We start from the raw sequence: 12,334 nt of genomic DNA, 5'->3' as shown, positions 1-12,334 counted from the left end.
GCCAGTCATTTTTTGGTTTTAAATGTTTTTTTTGTAGGGATGGAGTCTCGCTGTGTTGCCCAGGCTGGTCTTAAACTCCTGGCCTCAAGAGATCCTCCTGCCTCAGCCGTTCCAAGTACTGGGGTTTACAAGCCTGAGCCACCATGCTGGGCCTTGCCAGTTACTTTAAAGCAGTAAAACAGTAAGAACATCTATTGATCTATGTGTGTAGGTATGTAATTTCAGCTTTGAAGAAATATTAAAATCTCATTTTAGGATGCTTACTCTACACAAAATATCTTCTGTCTTTAGAATTGCTGTTTATGGAATTAGGATATTAAAAGGGGAGGGATATACTTTTTGTTTCTGCTCTGAAGGACGTTAACCAAATGCAGAAATCCTCTTAAAGGTGGGACCAGACATAGGAATGGGACTTTAAAGTGTTTGAAGCAAGGATTTTTTTAAACGAGTTTTCAGTACTCTAATTGAAAACAGTTGATACGTGACCAACCTTGAGATAGATGGAGAATTCAGAGGTATGTGGAGTAACTTAACTAAAAAGGAATATGGTTAGTATTTTAATAAATAAGCCCGAACACATGTACCGATTCATTTGGTGGCACTTGTCTCTAGTTCCAGCTACTTTGCTCAGGAGGCTGGTGTGTGTGTGTGTGTGTGTGTGTGTGCACGTGTGTGTGTGTAGTACACAGCTATATCTGACATCTTCCTTCAAAGTGGCACTACAGAAGTGATATGTATTCCTCTTCTGTTGAAGCTGCCTTATGAATTCATTGCAAATTCTTTAATATTCGTAGTGGCCCCAAATGTCTGACACCTTAGAGAGGCCTTGTGAGGTCAAAGTATGACCACAGTCATGTGAGTAGGTACATCCTAGCATTAACTTCCTGAAAGAAATTGCCTGAACCCAGGAGGCGGAGGTTGCGGTGAGCCGAGATCGAGCCATTGCACTCCAGCCTGGGTAACAAGAGCGAAATTCCGTCTCAAAAAAAGAAATTGGACAAGTTACTTAAGTCTCTTTGGGCCTATATTTTCTCTTTGTAAATGCGGTTGGATTTGGCGATTTCAATAGTTCTCTGTCCTAGAGCATTTTCATTTGGAGCAGAAATAGTAAAAACTTGCTGACTTTTGAGAAGCAACATGTAAATATACAAGCAAAAAATAAATGATTCTTCAAGTATTTCCAGCTAGCCTTTGTTTGAAAGGGGAATTCTGTGCTTTGCAGCTGCTTATCAGATGGATTTTGGCTCTAGGGTTCTTTGTGTTTGTGTCCTTCAGAATGAGTATCTGTCAGTCTGTTTGAAGGATTTCTTCGCTCTTTTTGCTTGACACTACTCTTATTTCGCTTTTTAATTGCTGCTTAAGTTTCCCGCTATCATTCTTTCTTTAGTTCTTTTTAAAGTCCTGTCTATTATAGGAGTATTTCTTGTTACAGATGCTTTTACATATACGGAATGATTGCATTCCAGGAAACCCTTTATGGTTAGTGATTTTATTTTACTCCTCCTTTCATCTTCTAAGATGAAAAAGTGGAACCTTATTTCTGTTTCTTCTCACAACCCAACGTCAGAGGAGTTTGTATCACAAAGGAGTAGAAGGGGAGTGATGTTCAGTAATGATGTTGATAGGATAGTTTTGCCATTGACAGACTAAGGATAGACCAGATAAAACTTTGGTCAAATGTCAGCTGGTTGCCGTGGCTAACGCCTGTAAACCCAGCACTTCGGGAGGCCGAGGCAGGTGGAACACAATGTCAGGAGTTCGAGCCCAGCTTGGCCAACATGGTGAAACCCTGTCTCTACTAAAAATACAAAAATTAGCTGGGTGTGATGGTGTGTACACCTGTAATCCCAGCTACCCTGGAGGCTGAGGCAGGAGAATTGCTTGAACCCAGGATGCAAGGTTGCAGTGAGATTGCCCCACTGCATTCCAGCCTGGGCCACAGAATGAGACTCTGTCTCAAAACTAAAACAAAAATTAGCTGGGTGTGGTTGCGCACTCCTGTAATTGCAGCTACTCGGGAGGCTGAGACAGGAGAATAGCTTGAACGTGGGAGGTGGAGGCTGCCATGAGCCAAGATCACACCACTGTATTCCACCCTGAATGACAGAATGAGATTCCATCTCAAAAAAAAAAAAAAAAAAGAAAAGAAAACAACAACTTTGGTTAAATGTTTCTGAGTTTACCCTTTCTATAAACAAACCATTTTCTAGACTGTTAGTGTCTCTCCTTCCTTTACTTCTCTCCAAGGTGGCTGCTTTTGCCCTTACCTGCTTTTAGTGCTTGCTGGCTCCATCATTATAGCTCTCCCAGGAAAATCATAATTGAGACTTATACATATTAAAGACATTATCACACCATTGATCTAGTTAATAACAATTACAAAGGAAACATCTTGAAATATAATGCTTGTTCCTGATTAAAGGGTACCTTATGCTTTTATTTTAAAAAATTGTTTTGAACTTTAAATATAGCTCTTGGTTGGGGGTATGACTATAACTCATAATGTATAATCTTTGAAAGTACTCACTTCACTAGATTATATTGTAATAAATATAGATAAATTTTACTAGTGTGGATTCTCAACTTACTGTAATATAAACATGGAATAGGTTCATCATAAGCTGTCCTATTATATCTACCTCATTTTCCCACTTGGTGACAGGATTCTTTGAGCACAGCTCAGTCCTTATACATTTTCTTTTCTTTTATTTTTTGCAGTTAAAACAGTATCTTACAGTTATTTAAGACTGGGTACATTTATTTAGAAATTTCAGTCTCATATTCAGTTTCAACCTCCATTTATCTCAACCTCAGTTTCCCTTCCAGGTTAGGTTTGTAGTGAAGAAGAGATGTGGTCTAGCTGTCACAAACTTCCCTCCACCCTTTCTTGATGCATAACTCCTCTAATGTTGGGTTGTGAGAAGGAATAGAAGCAGGGGTCTCCTTTTTTGTCTTAGTCCTTCTTGGCTCCTTGGTGGGAGGATGACAGTGGTGGATAGCAGTAGTGGAAACAGTGATGGAACAGTTCTATTAAAATGGCTATTCCTCTGCAGAAGTGCTGACCACAGAAGCCAACAGTACTTTCAACTTTGAATATGGGACATTAACAACTTGTAATACCAACCATAGACCTTAGTTGCAAATTGGTGAACTGAGCACCTAAAACTGCTCTGCCTCATAGCGTATATATTACTGGTATGTGTGTATATACGAAAAGAGCTGATGGAAAATGAAGTTAAGTGGAAACATATTACATTTTTATGACCTGAATTATTTGACATGTCAAGGAAAGCCTATTTAATAATAATATTTTAAAATGATTATACCTGATGCTAAAATTTCATTTTAGGTTTACATTAAGAAAATCTCATGTGATGAATGTATGTAATTGAAGGAGAAGAGTTCAGAAGCCTGAGATTGTTATTTTTGTTATTGGTTCACTTTGGGTAATCATAGAAAATAAGTAAACCAAGACATGGAATAATAATTATAATAGGCAACACATATGGTGATTGCTGTGTCTAAGCACAAGTTAACCCTCAGCAACAACCCTATGAGGTAATTAATATTAGCGTTTTTATTTTTACTGGTGAGGGTACTAAGGGTCCATTAATGATCCTTTCTAGTTGGGAAAATAGACATTGGATAAGGAATTTATAACGGTGTTGGGTATTAGGCATGGGAAAGTAAAATATACTATGGGAGTGTATAATAAGGGTTTGTACTTAATATTGGGAGGTATAAAAAAATCATTTCTTGGATTGGGGTAATGACTATTTCAATAAATGGGATGATGATGATAATGATAATACTTTTAGTAATAACAGAAGTAGTAATACAGGTTGAGCATCCCAAATCAGAAAACCCAAAATCAAACTTTTTGAGGGCCTACATGGCTCAAGGGAAATGCTCTTTGGAGCATTTTGGATTTGGAATGCTCAGTCAGTAATGCACAGATTCCAAATCCATCTTATCCTTTAGGAAAATTCAAAAAATCCAAAATTCAAAGCCCTTCTGTTCCCAAGCATTTCAGATAAATGCTATTCAACCTATCGCAAAAATAATAGCTGTAATGGGGCAGGCTGTGAGTAAATGTTTTTTATGTAATCTTAATAAAAATTTGATGAGATAGTGTTATTGTTATCCTTTTTCCTTTTGAAAAATATGAGCCGGCTGGGAGTGGTGGCTCAAGCCTGTAATCCCAGCACTTTGGGAGGCCGAGGCGGGTGGATCACAAGGTCAAGAGATTGAGACCATCCTGGTCAACATGGTGAAACCGTCTCTCCTAAAAAAAAAAAAATACAAAAAGTTAGCTGGGCATGGTGGTGCGTGCCTGTAATCCCAGCTACTCTGGAGGCTGAGGCAGGAGAATTGCCTGAACCCAGGAGGCAGAGGTTGCGGTAAGCCGAGATGGTGCCATTGCACTCCAGCCTGGGTAACAAGAGCAAAACTCCATCTCAAAAAAAAAAAAAAAAAGAAAAATATGAGCCAAAGAAAGAAAGGAGAGATTCAGAATTTATTTAGGTGTTTTCTTAGCATTTGCAAGAGTTATAGTCCTTAAGATAGGGGAAAAAAATGTGAGAAAAATTAAAATCCTGTCATGTAAGGTATTAAAAATTAAATTACCTAAGATTGTAAGGATGGGATGGATTATCCTTGAAGGTTCTTTAGGGTTAGAAAGATAGTAAAATGACAGCTGGAAATGCAAGATTTAGTGAGAGTGTGAGAAAAATCATTTATGTCTTAGGTTGGAAATTGCCACCTCAGATGATATATTAAGAGTTAGATAATGGTTGGCCAGGCACGGTGGCACACCCCTAGCACTTTGTGGGAGGCCAAGGCAGGTAGATCACCTGAGGTCAGGAGTTTGAGACCAGCCTGGCCAACATGGCAAAACCCTGTTTCTACTAAAAGTACAAAAATCAGCCGGGCATGATGGTACACGCCTGTAATCCCAGCTACTCAGGAGGCTGAGGCTGGAGAGTCCACTTGAACTCAGGGTACAGAGGTTGCAGTGAATGGAGATTGCACCACTTCGCTCCAGCTTGGGTGAAAGAGTGAAACTCCGTCTCTAAATAAATAAATAAATAAGAGTGAAACTCTGTCCATAAATAAATAAAGTAAATAAGTAAGTGAATGTTACATAATGGCTTATCTTGAGCCAAGGAAAGACAGGGGTCCCCAGCCCTAGTCCATGGCCTGTTAGGAACTAGGCTGTACAACAGGAGGTGAGCAGCAGGTGAGCCAGCATTACTTCCTGAACTCTGCCTCCTGTTAGATCAATGGGGACATCAGATTCTCATAGGAGTGTAAACCTTACTGTGAACTGCACATGCAAGGTCCAGTGCCTGATGATCTGAGGTGGAACAGTTTCATTGAGAAACCATCATTCTCCCCATCCCCCACCCCTTGCCCCCACATCTATAGTCTTCCATGAAACCGGTCTCTGGTGCCAGAAAGGTTGGGGACCACTGCTCTAAGGGACCTGGAATGCCAGTTGTTACAGTATCTATTTAAAACAACCACCACCATCACAAAACAAAAATCTCACAGTGTTGGTGGAAGATAACCCTATCTGGCTCCAGTCTTAATCTCTTTTCCTAAAGTCGGGGTGGGAGGAAGAGAATACTTGATCAGCAACCTCAGTGGGCTCTAATGGTAACTCCCATCTAGTTAGCCTTTCTTAATAGTGTTTCATTTAGTTCAGTGGTCCTCAGGCATGAGATTGATTTGCCTGTTTTAGAACTGCTGCTCATCTCACTGGATAGCTGATAGGAAATCCTGTATTATCTTTGTTCTAGAACAAAACTGCCTCTAAAATAAGCTGATGGTTCCCAAACCTCACCATGCAACAGAATCATTTTCTGAAGGGCTTGTTAGAAAAACATTGTTGGATACCTCTCCTAGAATTTGTGTATTCTGTGTGGCTCATAATTTGCATTTCTAACAAGTTCTCAAGTATTGCTGATGCTGCTGGTCTGGGAACCACACTTTTCTTAGTGGATAAGTCTTTTATCAATGGGAAGGTTAGAAGTAAAATAAAATGACAAAATTTATTAAATGCTTATATTAATATTTTTGTTTTAAGTCTAGGAATAATCAGTGTATTTGGTCTTTAAGGCATTTGTTATGTTTCAGCAAATTAAACTTATAAAAGTGCATGCAAATTAGTCATATAATTTTAAATGCATACTTGTGTAATTGTTTTTTGACTTGTGATTTTAAGTTGAAAGATATAAGAATTTGGCTAAACTTAGAAACTACTGGAATGCTTAAGAACTTAACATTTGTTATATTTAAAACTTACTATAAGGTTTTATTTAATATTTAAGTTCTTAGGAGGTTTACTTGTTAGAAGCAATTAATGTGTTTAAAATAGAATATAGTAAATATATAAATGCAGTTTAGTATAGTAAGTCCTCACTTTAATAGGTTTGTGGAAACTGTAACTTTGAAGCCAAATAATGTATAAGGAAACCAATTTCACCTTAAGCTAATTGATGTAAAGAAGAGTTAAGTTCCTACCACATATTTTGGGTCACAAAAACATCAGCAAACTTCTAAACAAAGACCCAAAGCACTTCCATTATTAAACATTGAAATAAATGTGAAATAAACATTAAAGATTAATAAAGACAAGTAAAATAATTATTTACAAATTATTCCAGGTCAGAGTCATTGTTGGCTGGATCCTGTCCTGCTCATAGTACAAGCTGGGAACCAGCCCTAGACAGGACACCATTCCACCTCAGGGCGCACGCACACAAACACACACACTCATTCACATTAGCATAGTTTAGACACTAATTAGCTAACGTGCACGTCTTCGGATGTGAGAGGGAACTGGAGTACCCAGAGAAAACCTATACAGATGTGGGTAAAATGTGTAAAATGCCACTCAGTGGCTTTGACTAGGAATTGATTTTTTTTCTCATCAAAGTTATAAAAAAATGATGACAAAACAGTGTTATTCAAGGACCTGCTGTATGTATAAGAGAACTTAGTTACCCATGTTTATAATAGGATTATTTAGGGACATTTAATTTTCCAGTTTGAGTTGGTCAGCTATTTAAAGCACTGTAGACAGTGTTAAAATTTGCTAGATTATAAATAGAATGCATTTTTATGGTAGAAGACTTAAGAGAAAGTAGGTTTTTATATTTTTAACTTCCAGAAATCTAACATTAAAAGTAAAACAACTGCAGATAGTGTTTTTCTGTGTATGAAGGCTTATTTCATGGCCACTAGGAAGCTTACATTAAGAGACTCTTAATTTTGTTCAATGTAGTACAAAAAGAACATGTTTTAAGGTCAAATACACATATTTTAAAAAGGACAAAAATTGGCTTTTGTTTTCTAGCAGTCAATGAAAAAGGAAAACGTAATCAGAAATAAATCAGTGTCTGTAGGATAAAGGTAAGTTACTTAGGCAGCCAGGAGAAACACAGTTATTCTTACAGTGAGAATATAACAAAAAAATTCTCATGAAACTCTAATAAAATAAAACAAACCAAAAAGCTTATTTTTATAGTGAGTATGGACTTTATCTTCAAAAGTCTATTTTTATTTTTTTAAAACCCATTAAATATAGTTTGAAAATAGTTCAGTGGCGTAGCTTTAAACTGCAAGTTAGTAAAAACAGTTCCGTACAGGGCAAAGCAATCCAAATATGCTGTTATCTAACAGTCCATTTTAACGGAGGGTAGGTTTTAAATATTAAACTGTAGATTTTTAGATAGTTACAACTCTCTATTTTAGATTTTTTTGAGAGTACTACATAGAACTTACTGAGATGATGAAAGTGGTCTGCATCTGTGATGTCTAGTATGGTACCCACTAGGCAAATATGGCTTTTGACTATCTGAAATGCAGCTAATGCAAATGAGGAACTGAATTGTGAAATTTGGATTCAGGATTCTGTATTTGCACTGTCTATTATGGTAGTAACTTGTGTTAAAGAAAAAATTTTTTGATAATACTTCGGTAAGACAAATTTTATCCTAGACAATTGCAATAGGTATAGGGACTGTGGCCATGAGATTTTGTGGTTAAGGAGAGAGATTGGGCTCAACTCCAAATACAAAATGGACAAGTGGGAATTTATAGCCAAGGAGTAGAGTAGGGGTAGATGAATGGAAAATTGTTAGGAGGTAACCTCAGAAATAAAGGGGATTCTGGTGAAACGGACCTACCAGGATTCTTGCTGAAGACAGACCAGGGTAATCACACTTCACCTGGACAGTGGAGGATGAGAAAACTCATCAGATATGGAAGGTAATCAGATATCCAGGATGGGAGGTGTGGGGCGGGGGTGGGGGGAGGGTCCTGCTAAAATGACTCAACATGATTCTTGCTGAAACTGGATTTTATAGGGAAGTGTACAGATAGGCCTAGGAGAAGGTTCAGCAGCCTGATTAAAATTTAGCTAAGCAAGGAATCCTTGTGATTAGGCACATGTAGCTATTTTAATGTAAATTAATTTAATTAAGTAAAATTTTAAATTCAGTTTTTAGTCTCATTAGACACATTTCAAGTACTCAAAAGACACATGACTAGTGGCTGCCATAGTATACAAGGGAGATATAAAACATTTTACCATTGCAGAAAGTTTCACTGGACAGCATTGATAGCAGTGAGTCTCAATGCTGGATATGTATTAGAATCCCTGGGAAGCCATTAAAATTTTTTGATGCCAAAATATTATAATCAAAGATTTTATCATGAAATCTCTAAGATTTTAATTCAAACTTTCTTACAGAATTCTAATATGTAACTAGTGTTAAAAACCACTGACTTAGGATGTGAAAGACATCATTCTGTTTTCCTTAGTGATATTTCTCTCAATCAAACTCGTGATCAATTTAACAGGTTTTTATTTTTTATTTTTCTTCACAAGTACTTGGGGCTTGCACCTGTTTTATGATGCAGGTTAATTAAAAAAATGTATGTTTAAGTTTAACTTTTCTGCCAACCTCTGGATAGGATTGAGACCTTAGGAAAGTTGAGGTGACTTACAAAGAAAAGGTGCTAAAAGGAAGGCATGTTTATGTGCTGAGAGAAAGATGCTGAAGATGAAATGACTGTGTGGCAATGTCCTTGTGCAATAAATACTCTAAATCACTAGAATTATAATTACAATTTTTCACATACCACAATTAAGGAACCATTAATATTGTGGAATATTTGCTTCCAGTCTTTTATAAGAAAAAAGCATCAATTTTTAAAATAAACCTGATTCATACTAAATATAAATAAGTCATGCATTACAAATACTAAACTTTAAAAAATCACCTCTAATCCAGTCACCCAGAGATATTATTAATATTTGGGTAGGCATTACTGCCGAGATCTCGTCTATGTGTATATACATAAAGAAGGATGGATGGATAGAAGGAGGGAGTGACAGAATGTAAGATAATACGTCTTCACCGCAAGAGATTAATTCCTAAGGAGTGTCTCTAAATTTAAGCAGATTCTGAAAAAAAAAAAATTTCAGGTTGATATTGTTATTACAGTCTTGTTTCAGTTTTAGGTAAGATATATTTAACCATGCTTTGATATGACATTAGCAGTTTGATTTCTCATTTATCTTCTTCTCAAATGCTAATATTTATTCATTTTACTATTTTTACATTGTCCATGTTTGTAACATGTACATTTAGATTTTCAACCACATTTTTTATAACTTATTTTCTATATTCCCTAGTAATTCTTTTAGAATGTCCTTCTCGATTCTGGAGTCTTTGATATAATTGGCGTAATTTCAGTCTTGTGGCATTGAATAATGTTTCAGTAGAGAAGACTCATGCAAGCCAGACTCTTTTCCATTTCCCCTAGTAGATGATTTGCTTTTTTATGCGTGAATTGTTGAATAATTCTTTTTTTTTTTTTTAGTCTCCCAAGGCGTAATAATTTAACCAAGAGTAGAATTGGGAATAGCCTGACTCATGTGCCCACATGTGTGTATGTGGAATAATCTTTTAGAAATTACATCTTCCTTCTGAAATACACGTTGATGGAGCAGCCACTATATGGAAGATCTGTGGTTTTGAGATAGTGAGAAAAGACAGTTAAAATGGCTCTAAATACTTCTACCTAGAAGACACATATGTTTTATAGGCAAAGCAAGTTGGCCCTGTCTGATATCAGTAGGAAGGTGAAGGATATTTTATATTCCTCAACAGGGAATACAGGCTTAGTAACAATAATATAGTCTATCACAACAACTAATTTAGAAGCCATTGTATTAGTTTGACAGAGATTTCAAAACTGCTGTGTTAACTGTCACAAATAGGAAGTTATGTAGGGAAGCCCATTTCTTTGTCACTTACTCATACTGCAGGTCTTTGATCTCTTCAGAAGCTCTATTTGTAGCCTCTCAAATGTGTTGTGCATGCAACTCAGTAGTGAATCTGTAGCTCTGGACTAAGCCTCAGATCTTAGATTCACAATAAGCTTCTAGGTGATGTCAATGCAGCTGGTCCCTGGAACACAGTTTAAGTAGCAAGGCTCTATAGCTCTTTAATTTCATAGATCTTTTCACTTAGAAGAGAGCCAATTTTAAAGTCTAGATGGAGGAAAGGGGGCACTAAAGAGGAACATTAATGGGTATGAGACCAAGAGGAGTGTGAAATATTTTCAAATAAAGAAAAGAGGGAGACCAAGAGGGGTGTAAATATTTTCAAATAAAGGGAAAGAGCAACATGCAGAAGAAATTTGTTGAATGTTTCAGGAATAAAATAAGATAAAAATGGAAAAGCCCATCAAATCTGCCACTTAATTTATTAGTTTCAGTGTAGGGATTGTGAACTGGGGAAGAGAAGATATTATAATACATCATGGATTCCATAGGAGATAATGGAGTAAGGGCAGTAAAAGTAGATTTCTGCTTTCAAAAATTAACTGAAAAGAAGCAGAGAAATGGATTAGTATCTCGAAAAAGATAATACTAGATTTGAGGGGCTTTGTTTTCGTTTTGATCATGGATGAGGAGTCAATAGTGGAAATGTTGAAATACAGATTTTTTCTACGGTCTCATTATAGAGAGAATAATTAGAAAAGCTACAATCAGCTTTTTTGTTTGTTTGTTTAGAAGATCCTTTTTAAAGTGTTTGAAGTTTTAATATATCTATTACTATTTTGGAAAATACTGACTTGCAGCGCAATATTTTAAATCATCAAACTTTTTATACATAGCTATTATCAATATTATAGTATTCAGTTATAATAGGAATATTTTATTATATTAACTGATCTCATAGTAGTTTCATTGATGATTTCCAGACTTGCTTTCTCCAGTATGCCTTTCCATGATTTTTTAAAGGTTTTATACTGCTTTATTAGTTCTCTGCTTCAAAGACTTCTGAGTCTTGTAATAGCAAGGTAGGTAATGCAGACCATCCTGTTGAGAACAATTTAAAAAGCTGGACAAAAAGCAAACACATTTTATTAAGTGTATCAGAAAGCAAAGTGGTATCAGTAGGATAGGATCTGAATGAGGACAGAGTTCTAAGGAGGGAGATCTCTAATTTGAGATTGTTTTTTTTTTTTTCCTGGGGGATGTGTTGATTCCTGAAACAGGAACTGAGAGACCAAAAGGTGCATTTGACAGGCTGTATGTATAACGGGATTGGGCCAGAGTGCAAGGCCTATCACAGGGGATTGTGGCCCTAGTCATCTCTTCTCACTTTGGACCCCAAAATGTTGTACTTTAGGGAGAAAGATAAATTGAAGTAGCTAGGCTTTCCTAGGAAGATATTTCAGCTTCAAATTATCAAAATTTCTATAAATTAATAAAATCTGGTATTATTAGTGTCCTCAGGCACTTAACAGAAGCAAACATTAATTCTCTCTGGAGAATTATCAATTTCTACATGTCCAGACAATTTTACAAGTTTTGTCTTCACACAAAATATAGGCACATGACAAGTTATGTGACACAACAGAGAATAGAAAGACCCACAGTAATTCTAGATATTGTAGTTATCAAATTTAAAATAGCTATGTTGAGAATTTTGACCCAATTAAGAATTTTGTAGAAAGATACAAACTATGAAAAAGAAAAATAGATATTCTAAAACTGAAAAATATAATCCCCCAAATTAGGACCTTTGTGGATGGATTTAGTAGCAAATTAGACACCACAGAGGAAAGAATTCCTTAACTGAAAGGTAAGTCAGAAGACAATGTCCAGAGTAAACAGAGGAAAGAAAGGAAAATATAGGAGAAGGTAAGTTTAATACGGGATACAGTGAGAAGTTCTAATATAAACATGTACATATACATGTGAATTCCTAAAGTGGATGGGGGAGAGAATGGACAAAAGCATTTTTTA

General features: G+C 36.2%; 1 protein-coding gene across 34 annotated transcripts in view; it reads left to right on the top strand.

Annotated features, from left to right (window-relative positions):
* Positions 1 to 12,334, top strand: part of OXR1 (oxidation resistance 1) — a 484,621-nt gene that overhangs the window by 387,917 nt on the left and 84,370 nt on the right. For 9 of the 34 annotated variants that reach the window (XM_078353371.1, XM_078353361.1, XM_078353372.1 and 6 more), the window contains one exon: positions 38 to 211. The exons of 23 other annotated variants lie outside the window; for them this stretch is intronic. In XM_078353371.1, coding sequence (XP_078209497.1) covers positions 202 to 211 — 10 coding nt within the window. In that variant the 5' untranslated portion in view covers positions 38 to 201. The remainder of the gene's footprint in view (positions 1 to 37; positions 212 to 12,334) is intronic. 2 more of the 34 variants (XM_078353378.1, XM_078353370.1) reach the window with 1 other exon arrangement.

The sequence above is a fragment of the Callithrix jacchus genome, chromosome 16 (genome assembly GCF_049354715.1).
Source record: "Callithrix jacchus isolate 240 chromosome 16, calJac240_pri, whole genome shotgun sequence".
Taxonomy (NCBI): Eukaryota; Metazoa; Chordata; class Mammalia; order Primates; family Cebidae; genus Callithrix; species Callithrix jacchus.
This window is presented reverse-complemented; position numbering and strand designations above follow the sequence as displayed.